Source organism: Cygnus atratus, chromosome 5, assembly GCF_013377495.2.
Source record: "Cygnus atratus isolate AKBS03 ecotype Queensland, Australia chromosome 5, CAtr_DNAZoo_HiC_assembly, whole genome shotgun sequence".
Lineage (NCBI taxonomy): Eukaryota > Metazoa > Chordata > Aves > Anseriformes > Anatidae > Cygnus > Cygnus atratus.
The window spans coordinates 35,859,253-35,873,264 of NC_066366.1; the positions used below are offsets into that span (position 1 = coordinate 35,859,253).

The 14,012-nt window shown below is 54.1% G+C and overlaps 1 protein-coding gene across 1 annotated transcript in view; it reads right to left on the minus strand.

Moving 5' to 3' along the window:
- KDM2A (lysine demethylase 2A) overlaps window positions 1–14,012 on the minus strand; it is a 46,359-nt gene that overhangs the window by 25,830 nt on the left and 6,517 nt on the right. Inside the window, exons 4-5 of the mRNA XM_035539615.2 lie at window positions 2,193–2,331; window positions 909–987 (exon numbers count right to left, since the gene is read on the minus strand). Coding sequence (XP_035395508.2) covers window positions 909–987; window positions 2,193–2,331 — 218 coding nt within the window. The remainder of the gene's footprint in view (window positions 1–908; window positions 988–2,192; window positions 2,332–14,012) is intronic.

Below are 14,012 nucleotides of genomic sequence, written 5' to 3' on the forward strand. Positions count from 1 at the left end.
GGAGAAACAGTATATTTCACTGACACAACGTAACTATTCTAACTTATCTGCACAAACACCACTGTCACAAGCAGAAAAGGCAGGCACCTGTTCAAGCAGTTCTAGACCCAGAAAAATGACCAGAAGCTCGGGAGAATCCAGTTTTACCCACACTGGAATCCCCGGTACCAAACACGTACCCTCCCAAGTCTGAGCCTGGCACAATTTGCTAATTCACCAGATTACAGTACATCCTGCACTGCCCATCCTCTCATAGCCAGTCTAAGAAGTTAACAGTAACGCTGCTGATACTGGCTCTGACAAAGTTTGCTAGAACTAATTTATACCTCCAGCTTCTCAGCTATAATGTTTTGATATAGTATTATTTGCCTTAAAACTACATCTCCTTCCCGTATTGTATTTATATAAACACCATTAATGCAAAATTTTTCATCAGTACAGCTTTACTCTCAAAGCAGTAAACCTTAATTGACATACTGTAGCAAGAGAGAGACAGCAGTTTAGTAGTAAAACACGTTGGGCCGACCAAGTCTGACTTCTCAAAAATGCCAGATATACTACAAATTGCTGCACTATCTGGTAATATTTGCCTATATTATCAGGCAAAAAAACAAAGCTAGATACTGCATCAGAACAGTAATAGGACCTGCCAGGCGTTCATTTGAACTGTGATCACCTACAGCCGATTCAGTCCTCTCATTTTAAGCCCAAACAGACTAGCAAGAATAAGATATGCGAGACGGAAGATGCTTTCCTCTGCTCACTCCACAACAATGCGGACAGGACACGGTCACATCAGCTTGGCAGAGCACAGATCCAGCTACCAGGATCAGATCCCCCACAACATGGAGACAGGCAAGAAGTCAGGCCGGAGTCACCCACCCATCACTCTTTGCCCTGACACTTACTTTATCCCCAAGCCATCAGAGCTCCTGAAGATGAGAGGGTCTCTCAGGCCACCCCGCTGGATGTATTCAACTGTGAAGTCTGGTGTGGGGGGAAAAGAAGAGGGAAGATGTTAGGAGAGACTCCCACAGAGTATTATAGACAAAATGAGGTTAGGCAGGATCTCTGGTGATCTCTTGTCCAACTCTGCTCCCAGCAAACTAACTTCAGACTTGGATCAGACTGTTCAGGGCCCTGTCCAGTTGAGATCTGAAAACCTCCTCACACCTGTGGCACTGCAAGCCAGTGAGAGAGCCCTGTCCCTTGTCATTTCTACACTCCTGCAGAGATCCCAGAACTCCTTTGCAGCAGTTCTGTAAGCAGTATGGTGTTTGCTGCTGACAGACATTAGACAGGGCCCCCCTAGAGGGGGCGGGGGGGGACTTGCTCCAACAGGCTGGGCCTGACAGGGGAACAGCAGGGGTTTCTGGTCCTCACTTCCCCAAGAAGCTCACAGCAGAGCAAGAGCTCACCCTCATGGTAAATCGTCACGAGGGCTTGCACTGGTTACGCGATGAAAAGACATCCCACTGAGCCATGTGCATGGTGAAAAGAAAGCGGGGAGATCCCCCACACTCTTTGAGTTAAGCATCTAGCAGACACGTGGCTGCAATTACAGGTGCTGACCCAGGCGAAACCCCTCGATCCTGGCTGCCATGTGTCCCAGCAAGCCCACAGCACTGCAGAACAGCTCGCTGCTCTCCAGACTGAGCAGCTTCCGTGCCATTTCCCATGCACACTCCCTGTTACCAACTTTCCTGGCTGAAGGGCTTAGCGGGCTTGAGCCAAACCTTCACCAATATGCTCCACATTGCCTTCAAGCTTCTTGGGGACTGCTGCAGGACTTGCAGGGGAGCAGGCATAAACGTTACCGCCTCCTCTGCTCTACTTGGGTTATGCAAGTAAAGCAGCTCACGGCAGAGGAAAGCACAGAACTAGTGAGAACAGCAGCCAGTTTGCACAGTTTTAGTGAAGAGTAGAAAGGAAAAGGCAGCAAAACACAGGACAGTGGGAAGGGATTTCATTATCACCACAACTGCCTTGTAACCGCCCTTCAAGTTGGCAGACAGGAAGATTCTGGGTGTAGTCAGAGGCAAGGAGTACATCCAACTGTGATCACTGTTGTCTTTCTCCTAAAGGCTCGGGGAAAGGTCATCTCACACGCCATGTCTCTCTGAGAAGTGACTAACCACAACAGCTGTCTAGTTACAGACAGCAGTAGCACACACTGCGGCCCCAACACAAACCTTTGCCTTCCATGAAGACGACGAAGGTGGAGTTAAACTTGTTGGTGGAAAGCTTTTCCTCGAGGTCAAAAGTCCTCTTCCCTTCAATTTCATCATCAGAGATGCCATCATCCTCGTAACGCCGCCTCATCGTGCCACGCTGAGGAGAGATCAGACCAGAAAATCAGAGCTATGGACCAGGAGGAGTGACCAGCTTGCTTCCTCCCCCAGCTGTCCCAGAAGCTCATATCAACCCAACGCAGCTCAGGCAGGAGCTTGGGGACCCTCGCCCTGCAGCAGGCAGCCTCTGGGAAGTGTACACACTTCTGCTCCCAGAGAAGAGACACCATGCCACTGCGCTGTCTTATTCCCTAGGCCTCTTGCTCAGCAAGCAGTGTTGGTATCAGTTTTCAGCAGACACGCAGATCTATTCAGGCAATGCGTGTCCGGGATCCCAAACACACCACTGAAACAGCAGATCTGCTCCTCCTATAATCAACAGATTTGCACATGTTGGGCCATGTGGCAGACAGGTAATCCACTCCTAAGTGCTAACACAAACACGGGAAGAGGGGCGATAGCTGGTCTAACTGGGACAAAGGAAAAAGAATCACTCTCCCTCTTTTTTTTTTTTTTTTTTTTAAAAAAAACCCAGGTATGTCAGTATTTTTCTTCACTGGAGATAAAGGCATTTGTGAATTTAAATCTCTGCTAGAATGTCAACTGATAAAGGAAGGGGTTCACGCTGCAGACAATTCTCAAGTTTTCATCTTTGGCTATGCTTGTGCACAGAAGTTTGATTTATTCCCTCATGTGCGAGGTGGAGCAGGTGGGGGGAGTAACCCTTTTCTTAGAGGGTCTCATAAGTATGTCTGTACTGGGATTCCTGACAGACATCTTCCTCTAGTATAGCTGGATCTGGAAGAAATTACTGTCCCCAGCTGTTAGCCACCCCTCCGGAGACCGACCGTGTTCTGGCAGAGCCATTCGTGGGAATGCTCCCTAATTCCCCTCAGACAACAGTCAACCCGGTCTGAATTAGCCAAGCTGGCTTCCCCCAATTAGGGATGCTCCCGCGACAGAGCAATCACATCAGTTGTTCTGCCAGCAGCCAGACGGGGATGGAATGGGGCGGGAGGCGACAGCGCAGCTGCCCTCATGCCTGATGGCTGCTGAGGCACGGCCACGCTGGGGGGGCCGTGTCCCCAGCAGCCCCCCAGCCAAGGGACCCCCCTGCAATGCGGACAGTCGGTGGCACCGGTGCAGCGAGCAGCCCCAAGCACCACAGTCCCCGCATGCCTGCTCCACGGGGAGGGAGCGCATTCGATAGCTCCTGCCATCCTTTGGAGCCTCCCAGAGGCGGAAGGCACCCTTTCCGGGGCGGGAGCAGTTGCCTCCAACCCCAGCACCCACGAGGATGCCCCCCGAGGCACTCTCCGCTCACTCGTCCCCTCTCCCTGGCAGCACGGGAGAAGCAGGGCTGGCTCCCTGCTCCTGCCGTCTCAGTAGCCAGGAGGTCCGAGCCCGCCTCGCGGTGACAGCAAAGTTCAGGTGAAGGCCCCCGAGCGGCCAGCACCACTCTGCTCGCTCTCCTGCCCAATCCTACACTCCCCACACCCTGCACAGCCCAACCGAGCGCACCCGTAACATTTCCCAGGAAGCTCCAGCCTGGCACAGCCACCCATCAGTCTGACTGCTGCACTCGTCCCTCTCCTCTTTTTAGCCTCATCTATTTAAACCGCGCTGGGGAAAGAGAAAGGGTGCCCCAGTACAGATGCACTACTTTAAAGATGCCTTTTAAATTAAAAAAAAAATGAATCATCCAGTGCAGGAACACGGAGGAGATTTCTCCCCCTTCTTATAATAAGTTCAACCTCACAATTTCTAGGAGGCTGATCAATTTGCAAGTTGCTTCCAGCCCATTATGGCAGAGAAGCTTACCTCTCCCTGCTGTTAACACCTCGTTAACTTTCCTCATCTTTCCAAAAAACCCTGCAGAAACCTGAACACAAAAGGGGCCCAAACACCACATCCTCGAGGCAGGAACAAGAGGCTGCTCCTGAATGGGGCACACCTCGGGGCACTTCAGAAAGAGCCCTCACTAAGTACCCCGAAACAAAGTTCTCCAAGGGCCTGTCCTTGGAGACAACAGCACAGGGGCTGTTTGGACCATTAGTTAGTTGCGCAGGCCCAGCCAAGCATCACAGGACAGAATCTGGGACATCTGACTGCTGCGGTCACTACCGGGCCAGCTCTGACCGCTCCAGGTGCTGTAACGGTGGCGACTGCCACAGAGTTAAGGCTACCTGCTCGGGGACCTTGCTCCTCACCCAGGCACACGAGGGAAGCCAAAGACATGCCAAGCCCAGCAAGTGCACCCGCGGCCTTCCTGGTGGACTGGTTTGCACTCGCCCGCCCAGGCAAGCCTAGAAATGAGGCCCAGGACTCCAGGCCCCAGCAGGCAGCTCTCCGTCATTAAGCCCATTAGGGGACGTGTATAACGAAGGACAGCACGCTGGGCCCTGTAGTCCGTATCTCTCACCTGCTTTGGGATCGGGCGGGTGGTGGCAAATGGCAGGGCCAGGTTGCACCACAGACAAAACCTCACGGGATGAAGAAGCTCTGACACGCTAAATGCTGGCAAAAGGCTATATCCAGCCTCACCTCTTAACTTACGTTTGGATCCCATACTGGAAGCCCAACTGGTATTCCGAGGCTCCCAGTTCAGCTGCACAAGAGGCGGTTCTGCATCGGCCACCCCTCAGGCATGCCACGCCGAAGCAGGAGCCTCTTGCCTCACGAGACCTGTCCTTCCAGGAGCAGCACCAGGCTGGCATGGGCTGGACCACGCAGGCCAGCTAACCTGCAGAACAGCAAGCGCGTGGGCAGGCCTGATGCAGACCCTGCTCGTGCTGCCGAGCCAATATGGCTCGCCCAGAACATTGTGCCTGTAAACAGCGCTCAGCTCAGGCCCTTGAACATGCTGAAGAGCTGAAACCAGCCCAGTGTGGCGTTTGGGCCACAAGACTGCTTGGTTCTGGTTAATCCTGAGCACCAAAGGCAGCTTTGAGGACTGACCCCACTCCCACCCTACGTCACTCAACCAGCGAACAAATGACCAGAAATTTAAAGGCTTTATGACCCAAACCGCTGCAGGCTTGGGAGGATGCTGCTTGACAGCCTGGCCTACCGTGGCTCCGCGCTTCCTGAGCGGCAGCAGCACAAAGCCCAGCGGGCCCATCCAGGGATCTGTGCTGTGGGACCAGGGAACCGCTCTAACTCTTCCCACGTCTTGTTCACAGCATGAACAGGACACAGCCACAACACAGAGGTGCAAGCACCTTAAGCCAGGATCCCTTCACAACGGGAAAGTCGGGGCTGCAGAACGTGGAAGGAAGGGGACTGTCTCCTCCAGCCGAGCAAATCCCAAATTCTAGGGCTCCAGTTGTCACCAGCACAGCATCAGCTGCAAACCCCCCTCCACACTCAGCCAGATTCAGCTTCATTTGCTCCCGTGGGCAGGGAAGAGTCTGGATTCCTGATGTGCACAGTATGCAGGAGAACAGGATCCCAGTCACGGCTGAAGACCCAGAAGCACTGCCACAACACAAATAGCTCCGCTGGTTATACAACACCTCTTGTGTACGTGGCCGGGGCCACTGTGCTCTAAAGCCATTGTTGTCTTGAGAGGGTGGGGAAAAACAGCATTTCAGTGTGCAAAGCAGACAGGAAGGAGAAAAGGCTTCTGCATTTCCAAGCACGCGTTTTGGGAGAGAGAGCACCTGCAGGGACTCCGGGCAAGTCTCTGCAGCCGAGTTCTCCCTGGAGTATGCAGCTTCCCTATTGCAGCTACACAAACCATGGTCCCCTAGACCCCAAACTAGGTCTCCATACTAGGGCAGATGCAGTCAGCGTACAGGTATAGGGCTTGTAGGGACACCCCAAGACCCCTTTCTACACCAAGGTGCTTAGATCTTCACCTGCCATATGGGGAATTGCCACCTGGTTGAATAACTGTTAAGAGATGCACACAGCCATGCCACGCTAACGTTGTGCTCACCTTTCCACCAGCATTTTTTTTTTTTTTTTTTAAGAGCTGCACAAATCCTTCCTACAGCACAGCCTGATCTCTTTCCGGAGGAGCTGTCCCCCCCATCCCACAGCTTGGCTGAGCTCCCCTGCCCGGCAGGCTGCTGCAGCCCTCTCAGCTTTCCTGCTGCTTCAGTCAGCCCCATCCAGGAGGAGCTCCAGCACGTCCCAGCCCCGGGCTCACTCACTAACACTGCCGGGATTCTCCCAGCAGCAACTGTCAGTTCCACGAGGGACACACAACTTCCAGAAATGACACTACCCCCTAAACTGAGGCTCTCCAGTGTCCCAGATGAAGCCCAGCCCCAGCAATGCAAGGGTTATGAGCTGGGCACATTACACATCCCTGTGAGACGACCTCAGCGTTTGGCATTTGGCAGCAATATGTAAATACTGCTTTTTCAGCTCTGTGATCTATGTTAGGATCCAGGCATTTTTCATCCCGACAAGAGTTTTACTAAGGAAGAACTGACAAGCAGTCTAGAATCAGTGGCAGGCAGGGTCAAGATAAAGACAGTTTATTCACCCTCCAACACCGGCCAGCCAGCAATTCTCATCTAAGATAGGCGTCCTCCACCAGTGCTTTCTCACCCTCTTGGATACCGCTCACTTCACGCAGGAAATAACACGAACATTAATCCTGCAGGCAACTCCAGCACCATCCCTTCTGTTCTGATGCTTCCACCTGCAGCCTCCTGCTCCAAGGGATGCTGAGGGGAAGCACCTCACGCAGCCCCACGGCGGTGCTCCTCAGAACTTCCTAGGACACCCCCTTCCACCAGCAGCCACCTCTAGCAAAGGAACCGACAGCCTGCTGAGGATGACCAGAAGACTGCTCTCCCGCAGCTTTTTTGAGAGCAGTACAAGGTCGCATTTAAAAACAGAACAAGATGGCCTTTTGCCGAAACAGCCTCACATATTTACAGAGCAAAACCAACAGTATTTTAGTCACTTCCTGTCCTGTCTGCTGCCATCCCCTCCTTGAACTTCCAGCACCTCCATGCCCCAGTCCCCAGGACGTGCCTCCTACTGTGCCACAGCCCCTTCAGGCCAGAGCACCCCTCACTGTCTCTCTCCCTGGGTCTCTCTACCTTTGCCTGCCATTTTTCCAGAGCGGCTTGCCTCCCACAAGGCTCCCGTATGCCTTTGGAGGAGAAGAATGCCGGCAAGTTGCACTCCTGGACCTGCAGGTATTGTTACACCACCTTGCTCCCCACGAGAGCGGCGCCCACTTGCATTCACCACCACGTGTCCTCACTGGGTGCCTCCTGGCCATTGTCTGTAGGTGTACTCTGCTGAAATGCATCCAGACTGATAATTAGCTAACGAGCTCTACTCTCCTCAGTTTATGAATTCAACATCTCACACACTTCTACAGCAAAGAGTTATGGCACTTCCCTAGAGTAGTCCAAACCTTCAACATTCACACAAACTCATTCATGGGTGCTTTAATGTCAGGCAAATACACGCGGCAAGACACAGCACCCAGAACTGGCTGAGCTCCACCTGCGATTATGAGCCACCCCGAAAGGCCAGGTAAGATGTTACACCGGTGGGAGAAGTCCTATTCCTCCGGGGAAGAGCCAGGGGAAAGCAGGCCGTCAGCAGCTGTATTGGTCTTGGTGCAAGCCTGGAGGCTAGCCGACACCAGGACGAGCTAGAAGGCAGCTAATTTTAGCAGCACTACGTGTCCTGTCCAGACAGTCACCTTTGGCAGGTAAGACAGATGTACTCAACTCACTCTTTGGCTGCCTGGTTTCACAAGAGGAACCCAAGAACTCAGCCAGCAGGTTTAATGCCCCTCATCATCTCCCCTGTCTCTCAAGACCTGGTGAGCAGAGCCGGTGTACCCCAGGCTGCACGTTCCTGGACAAAGACATCCTCACAGCAGCAGGCTCAGGAGTGCACAGAGATACAGGCAGAGCTGCAGCCCTCCGAGGATTCACAGCTCCAGGAGGGATTCCCACCACGAGCTGGGCCATCAGCCTTTCAGCACGAGCAAGGAGAGCACTTCAGTTTGCATTTTTGTGTAACTGGATGTACACAAGGAGTAACTGGGGAATTCGAGCAAGGCTGAAAAGCAGGTGAGGAGGCAGCACCACAGGGAAAGGAGAACTCCAGCAGCTGCGGCTCAGCCACGCACTGACCAGCCACAGCAGCGAAACCACGAGGCAGATGAGCGTGGTGGATCAGATCACAGATGGGCAAGCCTGGCAACAGCCCCAATAAGGAAACGCTGCTCTTGCGAGGGACGTGTCACCTGCACGCGTCCCATGTGCGGCCACCCTTCCCGAGGGCTTCTGCGCACTGCTGACCCGCAGGCTGCCAACGCCCACAGCAGCCACAGCGCCCTGGTACACAGACAGATCCTGCCTCGATTCTACGAGCACTCAAGAAAGCTCACGAAGGACCATCAAGTCTTCCACCACACCACCTTTCAGGACAGAAAACTCATCCTCTGAGCCACGCAGACTGTCCTAAAAGCTGCTCTTAGACGTTAAACCTTGTTATTTCTCAAGCAGTCTGAGCAAATCTCTTTCAGTTACCTACCACCCCTTCCAATTCAACAAAATCCAAGGAAAAAGTCTGCTCTGTAGAGCCCTTTTCCTGCTAGGGTTTCCCCAGCACACACGTTATGCAGTCAGGTGGATAAGCATTAGCAGCTCTGCTACCCCTTTTGCTTCATATAAGTAGGTAACAGAGAAAAAATGGAACAAAATAGACTAAACTTCTCCAAAGAGGCAGGCTTGAATATTACATGCGCTTTACCCATTTCCTCCCAATCCACACTGCGTGTTGCTGCAGTCCCAACAGGACTTGGAGCTCGAGAAATTCAAAATACCGCTTGTCTGTCCTCTCACGGGAAACATTGTGTACAGATGCTCTCAGAAACCCCAGCCAGGCGCCAGCACCCGTCCAGACTCCGTGGCTCACAGCAGGGCTACGCCAGCAGGCCAAGAACAGCATCTCCACACCTTGGCCTGGGGAACAGCGTCCCCAGGCCACCGAGGGGCACAGCCGCTCACCAGGTTAGGCACCAGAGCCCGGGAGCATGCCCAGGTTTGTCCTCTGGGTGGGCAGAGGGAGAGTGGGTTTCATCCCCGCTGTGCTGTGTGGTTCTGAACAGCTGGCCTGCCCCACCAGGAGATCTCACCGCTGCCAGAAGGGGCGCTTCTCCTCGCCCCCTGCCCCTGGACCACCTACAGCCATACTGCCCTATCTCCTGTCCTGCTCCGGCCCACACTGGCGAGCTGTGTTAGCTCGTGGCCCCCTGCAAGAGCCACTCTGGGAACAGACAAGGCATAGCCGAGCGCGCAGCACTGGGTCAGCTCCGTGTAGCTTCACCCTCACCGGGACCAGCACAGCGGGAGCTCAGGCAATGAACCTGCTTTGCCAGCGGGGCAGAGCTGACCCTCCTAATTTCCCACTGCCCCGACCCAGCTCTGCAGAAGCCGGTTGCTGGTTCTCACCGTGGGAGCACTCAGGCAACAACAGCACGGGAAGCCCCAGGGCTTGTACCACAGCCTCCGCAAAGCCGACACTGTCCTTTTACGGGACGCGCCACAGGCTGTTGGCGCTGCAGGGCCAGGGAAGCTTATGAAGAAGGAGAACAACCCAGGGCTGTTGGGAAGAACGTGGCCAGCAAGTGTACTGGGAAGGCCACTGTTCCCAGGTACTGGAAAGGAGATTTCCTCCTTCCCCCCCACAGTTACACCAACCTACGTGCTCCCCCCCCCCCTTTGCCCCACAGGAAGCCCAGTGCTTCTCCCTTCCTTACTCCAAACGCGGCGCAGGGGCTCCAGAGCTCAGTGACACACAGAAATACTGGTGTACAGTACATTCAGCAGGGAGGCAGCCTAACCCTGCAGGAACATACACTGCTGGCCGCCTCAGCTCGATCCCAAGATCACAGTTGCGTGGAATGGGTACGCAGGGGAGCAAAGGGGAAGCAGGGCACCCTCAGACTGCAACAGCACAGGCCAGGCTCCTCTCTCATTATTATTACTATTTTAAACAGGCTGCTCTGCTCCTGCCTCCGCCATTTGCTTCTTTTCCTCTCCAATTTCCACAGCACTGCCCCGCTCCTCTCTCACCCCACAGGCTTTTACCACTGCCTTGTACAGAGGCCAGGCAACGAAAAACACAACATCAAAAAGGCCCATCCCCTCTACGTATCTCGTTCATAGCAAAAACACATCTCACCAGTTGGGAACTGCTTCTCTAGATAACAGCCCTAGCAAGAAGTGTCCCGATCCTTCCCCTGGTGCCTTCTACCACACAACTCCTCCTCTCCCAAACCCCTCAGGACTGGCTAGCACACGGCAGCGCGATGCTGCAGTCAGCTCTCAGCCCTGAGGACCAGCACTAACGAAAACCACAGCTGACGATCACACCTGGAGCTAAGCCTTTTCCCTGCCAAAAAAAGGTGCGGGGCGGCTTTATTAAGACTCTTCCTTGTGTACAGCATGATGGCTAAGAGACTGGGAAAGACGAAGTGTTTAACATACTTCAGGGAAAAGACCTCCTTGCTCCGCTCACTGCATATATGACCTGTTTTAACCAGCCGCCATAAAACCTACCTGTGCCCCACGCCACAGCTCGCTCATGCACACAAGAAATCAGTGCCGTGAACCATTCCTCAGCTCTTCTGGCAACAAGGACCCGTGCCCTTCCCGGCACCCAACCCAGTGGGAGTGCTACAGAAAGCACTGCTCCCCTCAGTGCTGCTGCACAAGCATCAGCCCGCCCACCTTTCCTCACCACGCTGCCACCCCGGGCAGATCCCAGCCCAATACCTCCTTCCGTTTGGGTTCCTCCACGGGCATCTGCCGTCCCCGGATGGCCAGCTCGCTCTGTTCACCATTAGTGCTGTTTCTACAGCAACAGAGATGCACAAACACAGACCCACAGAAACAGAGCAGCGAGAAAGGCACCTCCTCTGCCATCACTGACTTGTAGGCTATGCTTTGCTTTGCCCCGGGATTTATCTGACCCGCCTTCAAGGGCCAGCAGAAGGGCAACAAGCGATGCCGATGTGCAGCCATGCATCTTCCTCCCCTGGCTCCTGGGAGATGGGAGAAGGGGGTGAATAGAGAGCATCAGCAGGCACAGAAAACTTTGAGTTCATCACAGCCCTTCTGGTCTCTCCGTGCTGTGTAAGCAGAGCTCTTCCAAAACCAGTGACCTACAGCAGCTCTCATTTTTGTGACGCCACACTGGAGCCTATGGTTTCCCCATCAGATGGGCAGGGATGACGACGGGAGAACCCATGTGTTCTCCACGTGAAAAACAGGCCCAGCTGCCAGGAGGTGGGCCAGGACATGTGGTACAGAGCACTTCCCAACTGCCTGAGAAGCACCACAGAGGTGGGAGAGAATCTGCGGGCACATGAATGTGGACAGCACTGGCACAGGGAAAAGGAAAGAAGAACTGAAGTGCCTGAGAGCACCCAACAGGCTGCCTGCCACCCTGCCCTAGGTCCTCCAGAAGAGGAACCAGTCCTGGACCAGCGCAAGCACAGGTACAGCAGAGTTCAGCCTGCACCTCAGCCAGACCAAGGCATCCAAGACAGGAGAGCTGTGATGCTGCTTTCAGGTTTTATTGGCAGGCTTTTTGGGGATATATCTGTACAAGTGCAGTTACAGGGATTTTCTTCGCTCCACTTGAAGCAGTCGAACCTCACTTTCCAAATGGGTGCATGTGCCTACTCACTGCTTCTTCCCAGCAGGGAGGGCTCTGCATGGGTTTGTTCCCATGACCCCCCAAAACACCAGACCTGAGACCCAAGCTCCCCAAGCCAACGGGAGACAACAGTTCCAGTTCCAAGACTGGGAGTACTCCCCACCCTTCTTGGCCCCCAGTGCTTTTGACAGCCTTGATATCTAGAATTAGTATCTCAGATATCTAATTACAGGCCCAGTCATCCTACTACAGGCTTTCCTCTTCCACTTTGCCCTTTTGCTTTTCCCAAGGCAACCAAACAAGATCCTCCTACGCTCCCAGCTCCCCATCAGGGCCGAGCAGGACGCACTGCAAGGACCTGCTCCGCCGCAGTGACTCCTCTTCTCCCAACCCAGGGCACGCGTCTCGGTGCGGCAGCTGCCCCTGAACAGCTCAGGCCACAGGATCATGCTGCGGGCGCGCCGTCCGCTGTATCAGCGGCACAGTGACACTCAGTGACCGAAGGTTTTACGCACGCCATGTCCGCCTGCCTTCTGCCTTCTCCCAGTCACCCAGAGATGAGCGAGCCTGGCCAACCCTGGTAGAAAACCTACTCCTGCTTATTAACAGGAGGTGTCAATGCCACTTGCACATTTTGTTTGGTAATGCTCACATAATTTCAAGTGCTCCTGTGCTGTCTGGTGCAGCTCAAGCAGTACCACGGCTTCCAGGGCACTCACAAGCCGCAGTCAGACTTGGGACAGTAAGAAGTCAGCAGAGCTATTTACCTCTCTGCTGACATGGAACATCATCCAGTTGGCTTCACGGCCGTATTCTTCCAGGGACCAGTGCGATCTTGCATCTTTCAAGATCCAAACGCTCACTGAACTTCTTTCCAAGTTGCTGCTAGAGCAAAACTCCCCCTTCCCAGTCCCTACAGCCGCCCAGATCAAATCTGAACAGAGCCCCTAAATTATTCAGAGCCCAATTATTATACCTGGGTCATTTGGAAAGACTCATTGGTAGTGTTTTCAGTTTGAAGCAGAGGCATGAGGGAGAGATTAATTACCCTGATAGCCCAGGTCCTGTCTAGACTAGGAAACTGAGGTGTGTCCAGCAGTGGAGCAGTGTTTGGCCAGCCAGGTTTCACACCAGGCTCTCTGGCAGACAAAACCCACGTCCTTACAGGCAACAGGAAGGTGCATCGTGTGACAGGGTAAGTGACAGCACGCAGCACAGGTCCAGGTTGATGGAACCAACCCTGCAAGAGCTGGTAAGAGGCCAGCAGGACTTGCCTCTGTCAGACACACCAAGATCTGAGCACGACAGATGCACACAACTGCAAGGTATTGTTACCTGGTAGGGAGCAGCACTGCCGGGGGCACAGACAGGCCAGGCTGCACCCGACAGAAAAGCATTACTCTTTACATCCCACGTTCGGGACAGCGTGAGCCGCTCAAGATGGCCAGCCGCTTGAGCAACACGGGGAAGGCAGGCTTCTGCAAGGAAGAAGGGTGGCTCCTCCTTGCCATCTTACTAGGCATGAGCATCGTCCTGCCATCCCACAGCCTGCTCCCTCCTGACCTCCCTCTCACAGCCTTGAGGCCGTTTGTGCCCTTGGCCACATGAGGAGAAGGGCTGGAGCACCGCCACGAGTCTTATGTCAACACCAACGTGTGAGTCTTCCCAGTCCACAGGTTGTGTCCTGCATTTGACATTACCCCATACTGCAGGGCGGCTCTGGTACCCTGACACAACGACTTGGAAACCACAAGATCAGAGCCACCATGCTGCAGGAACAATTTCCCACGTGCCCCAAGCTCTATCTCTTGGCTGATGACTCTGCATGCTGTAGAGCTCACGTGAAGTCTTACCCAGGGGCAGCGTGGACACCGACATGTAAGGACAGGTCTGCTAACTGTTGTTTATGGGAGTGGCCCCAGGCTTCAGCTGGTAGGGACAGGCCTCCTCTCACATTTCACGGAGGGATCCGATCAGAGGGCAGGGCAGGCCAGTGCTAAAGCAAGCCACGGGCTGCCCTGAGCGACAGGAGAGACAGCGCTTCACCCCCCAGCCAACACGCTCCAGCCA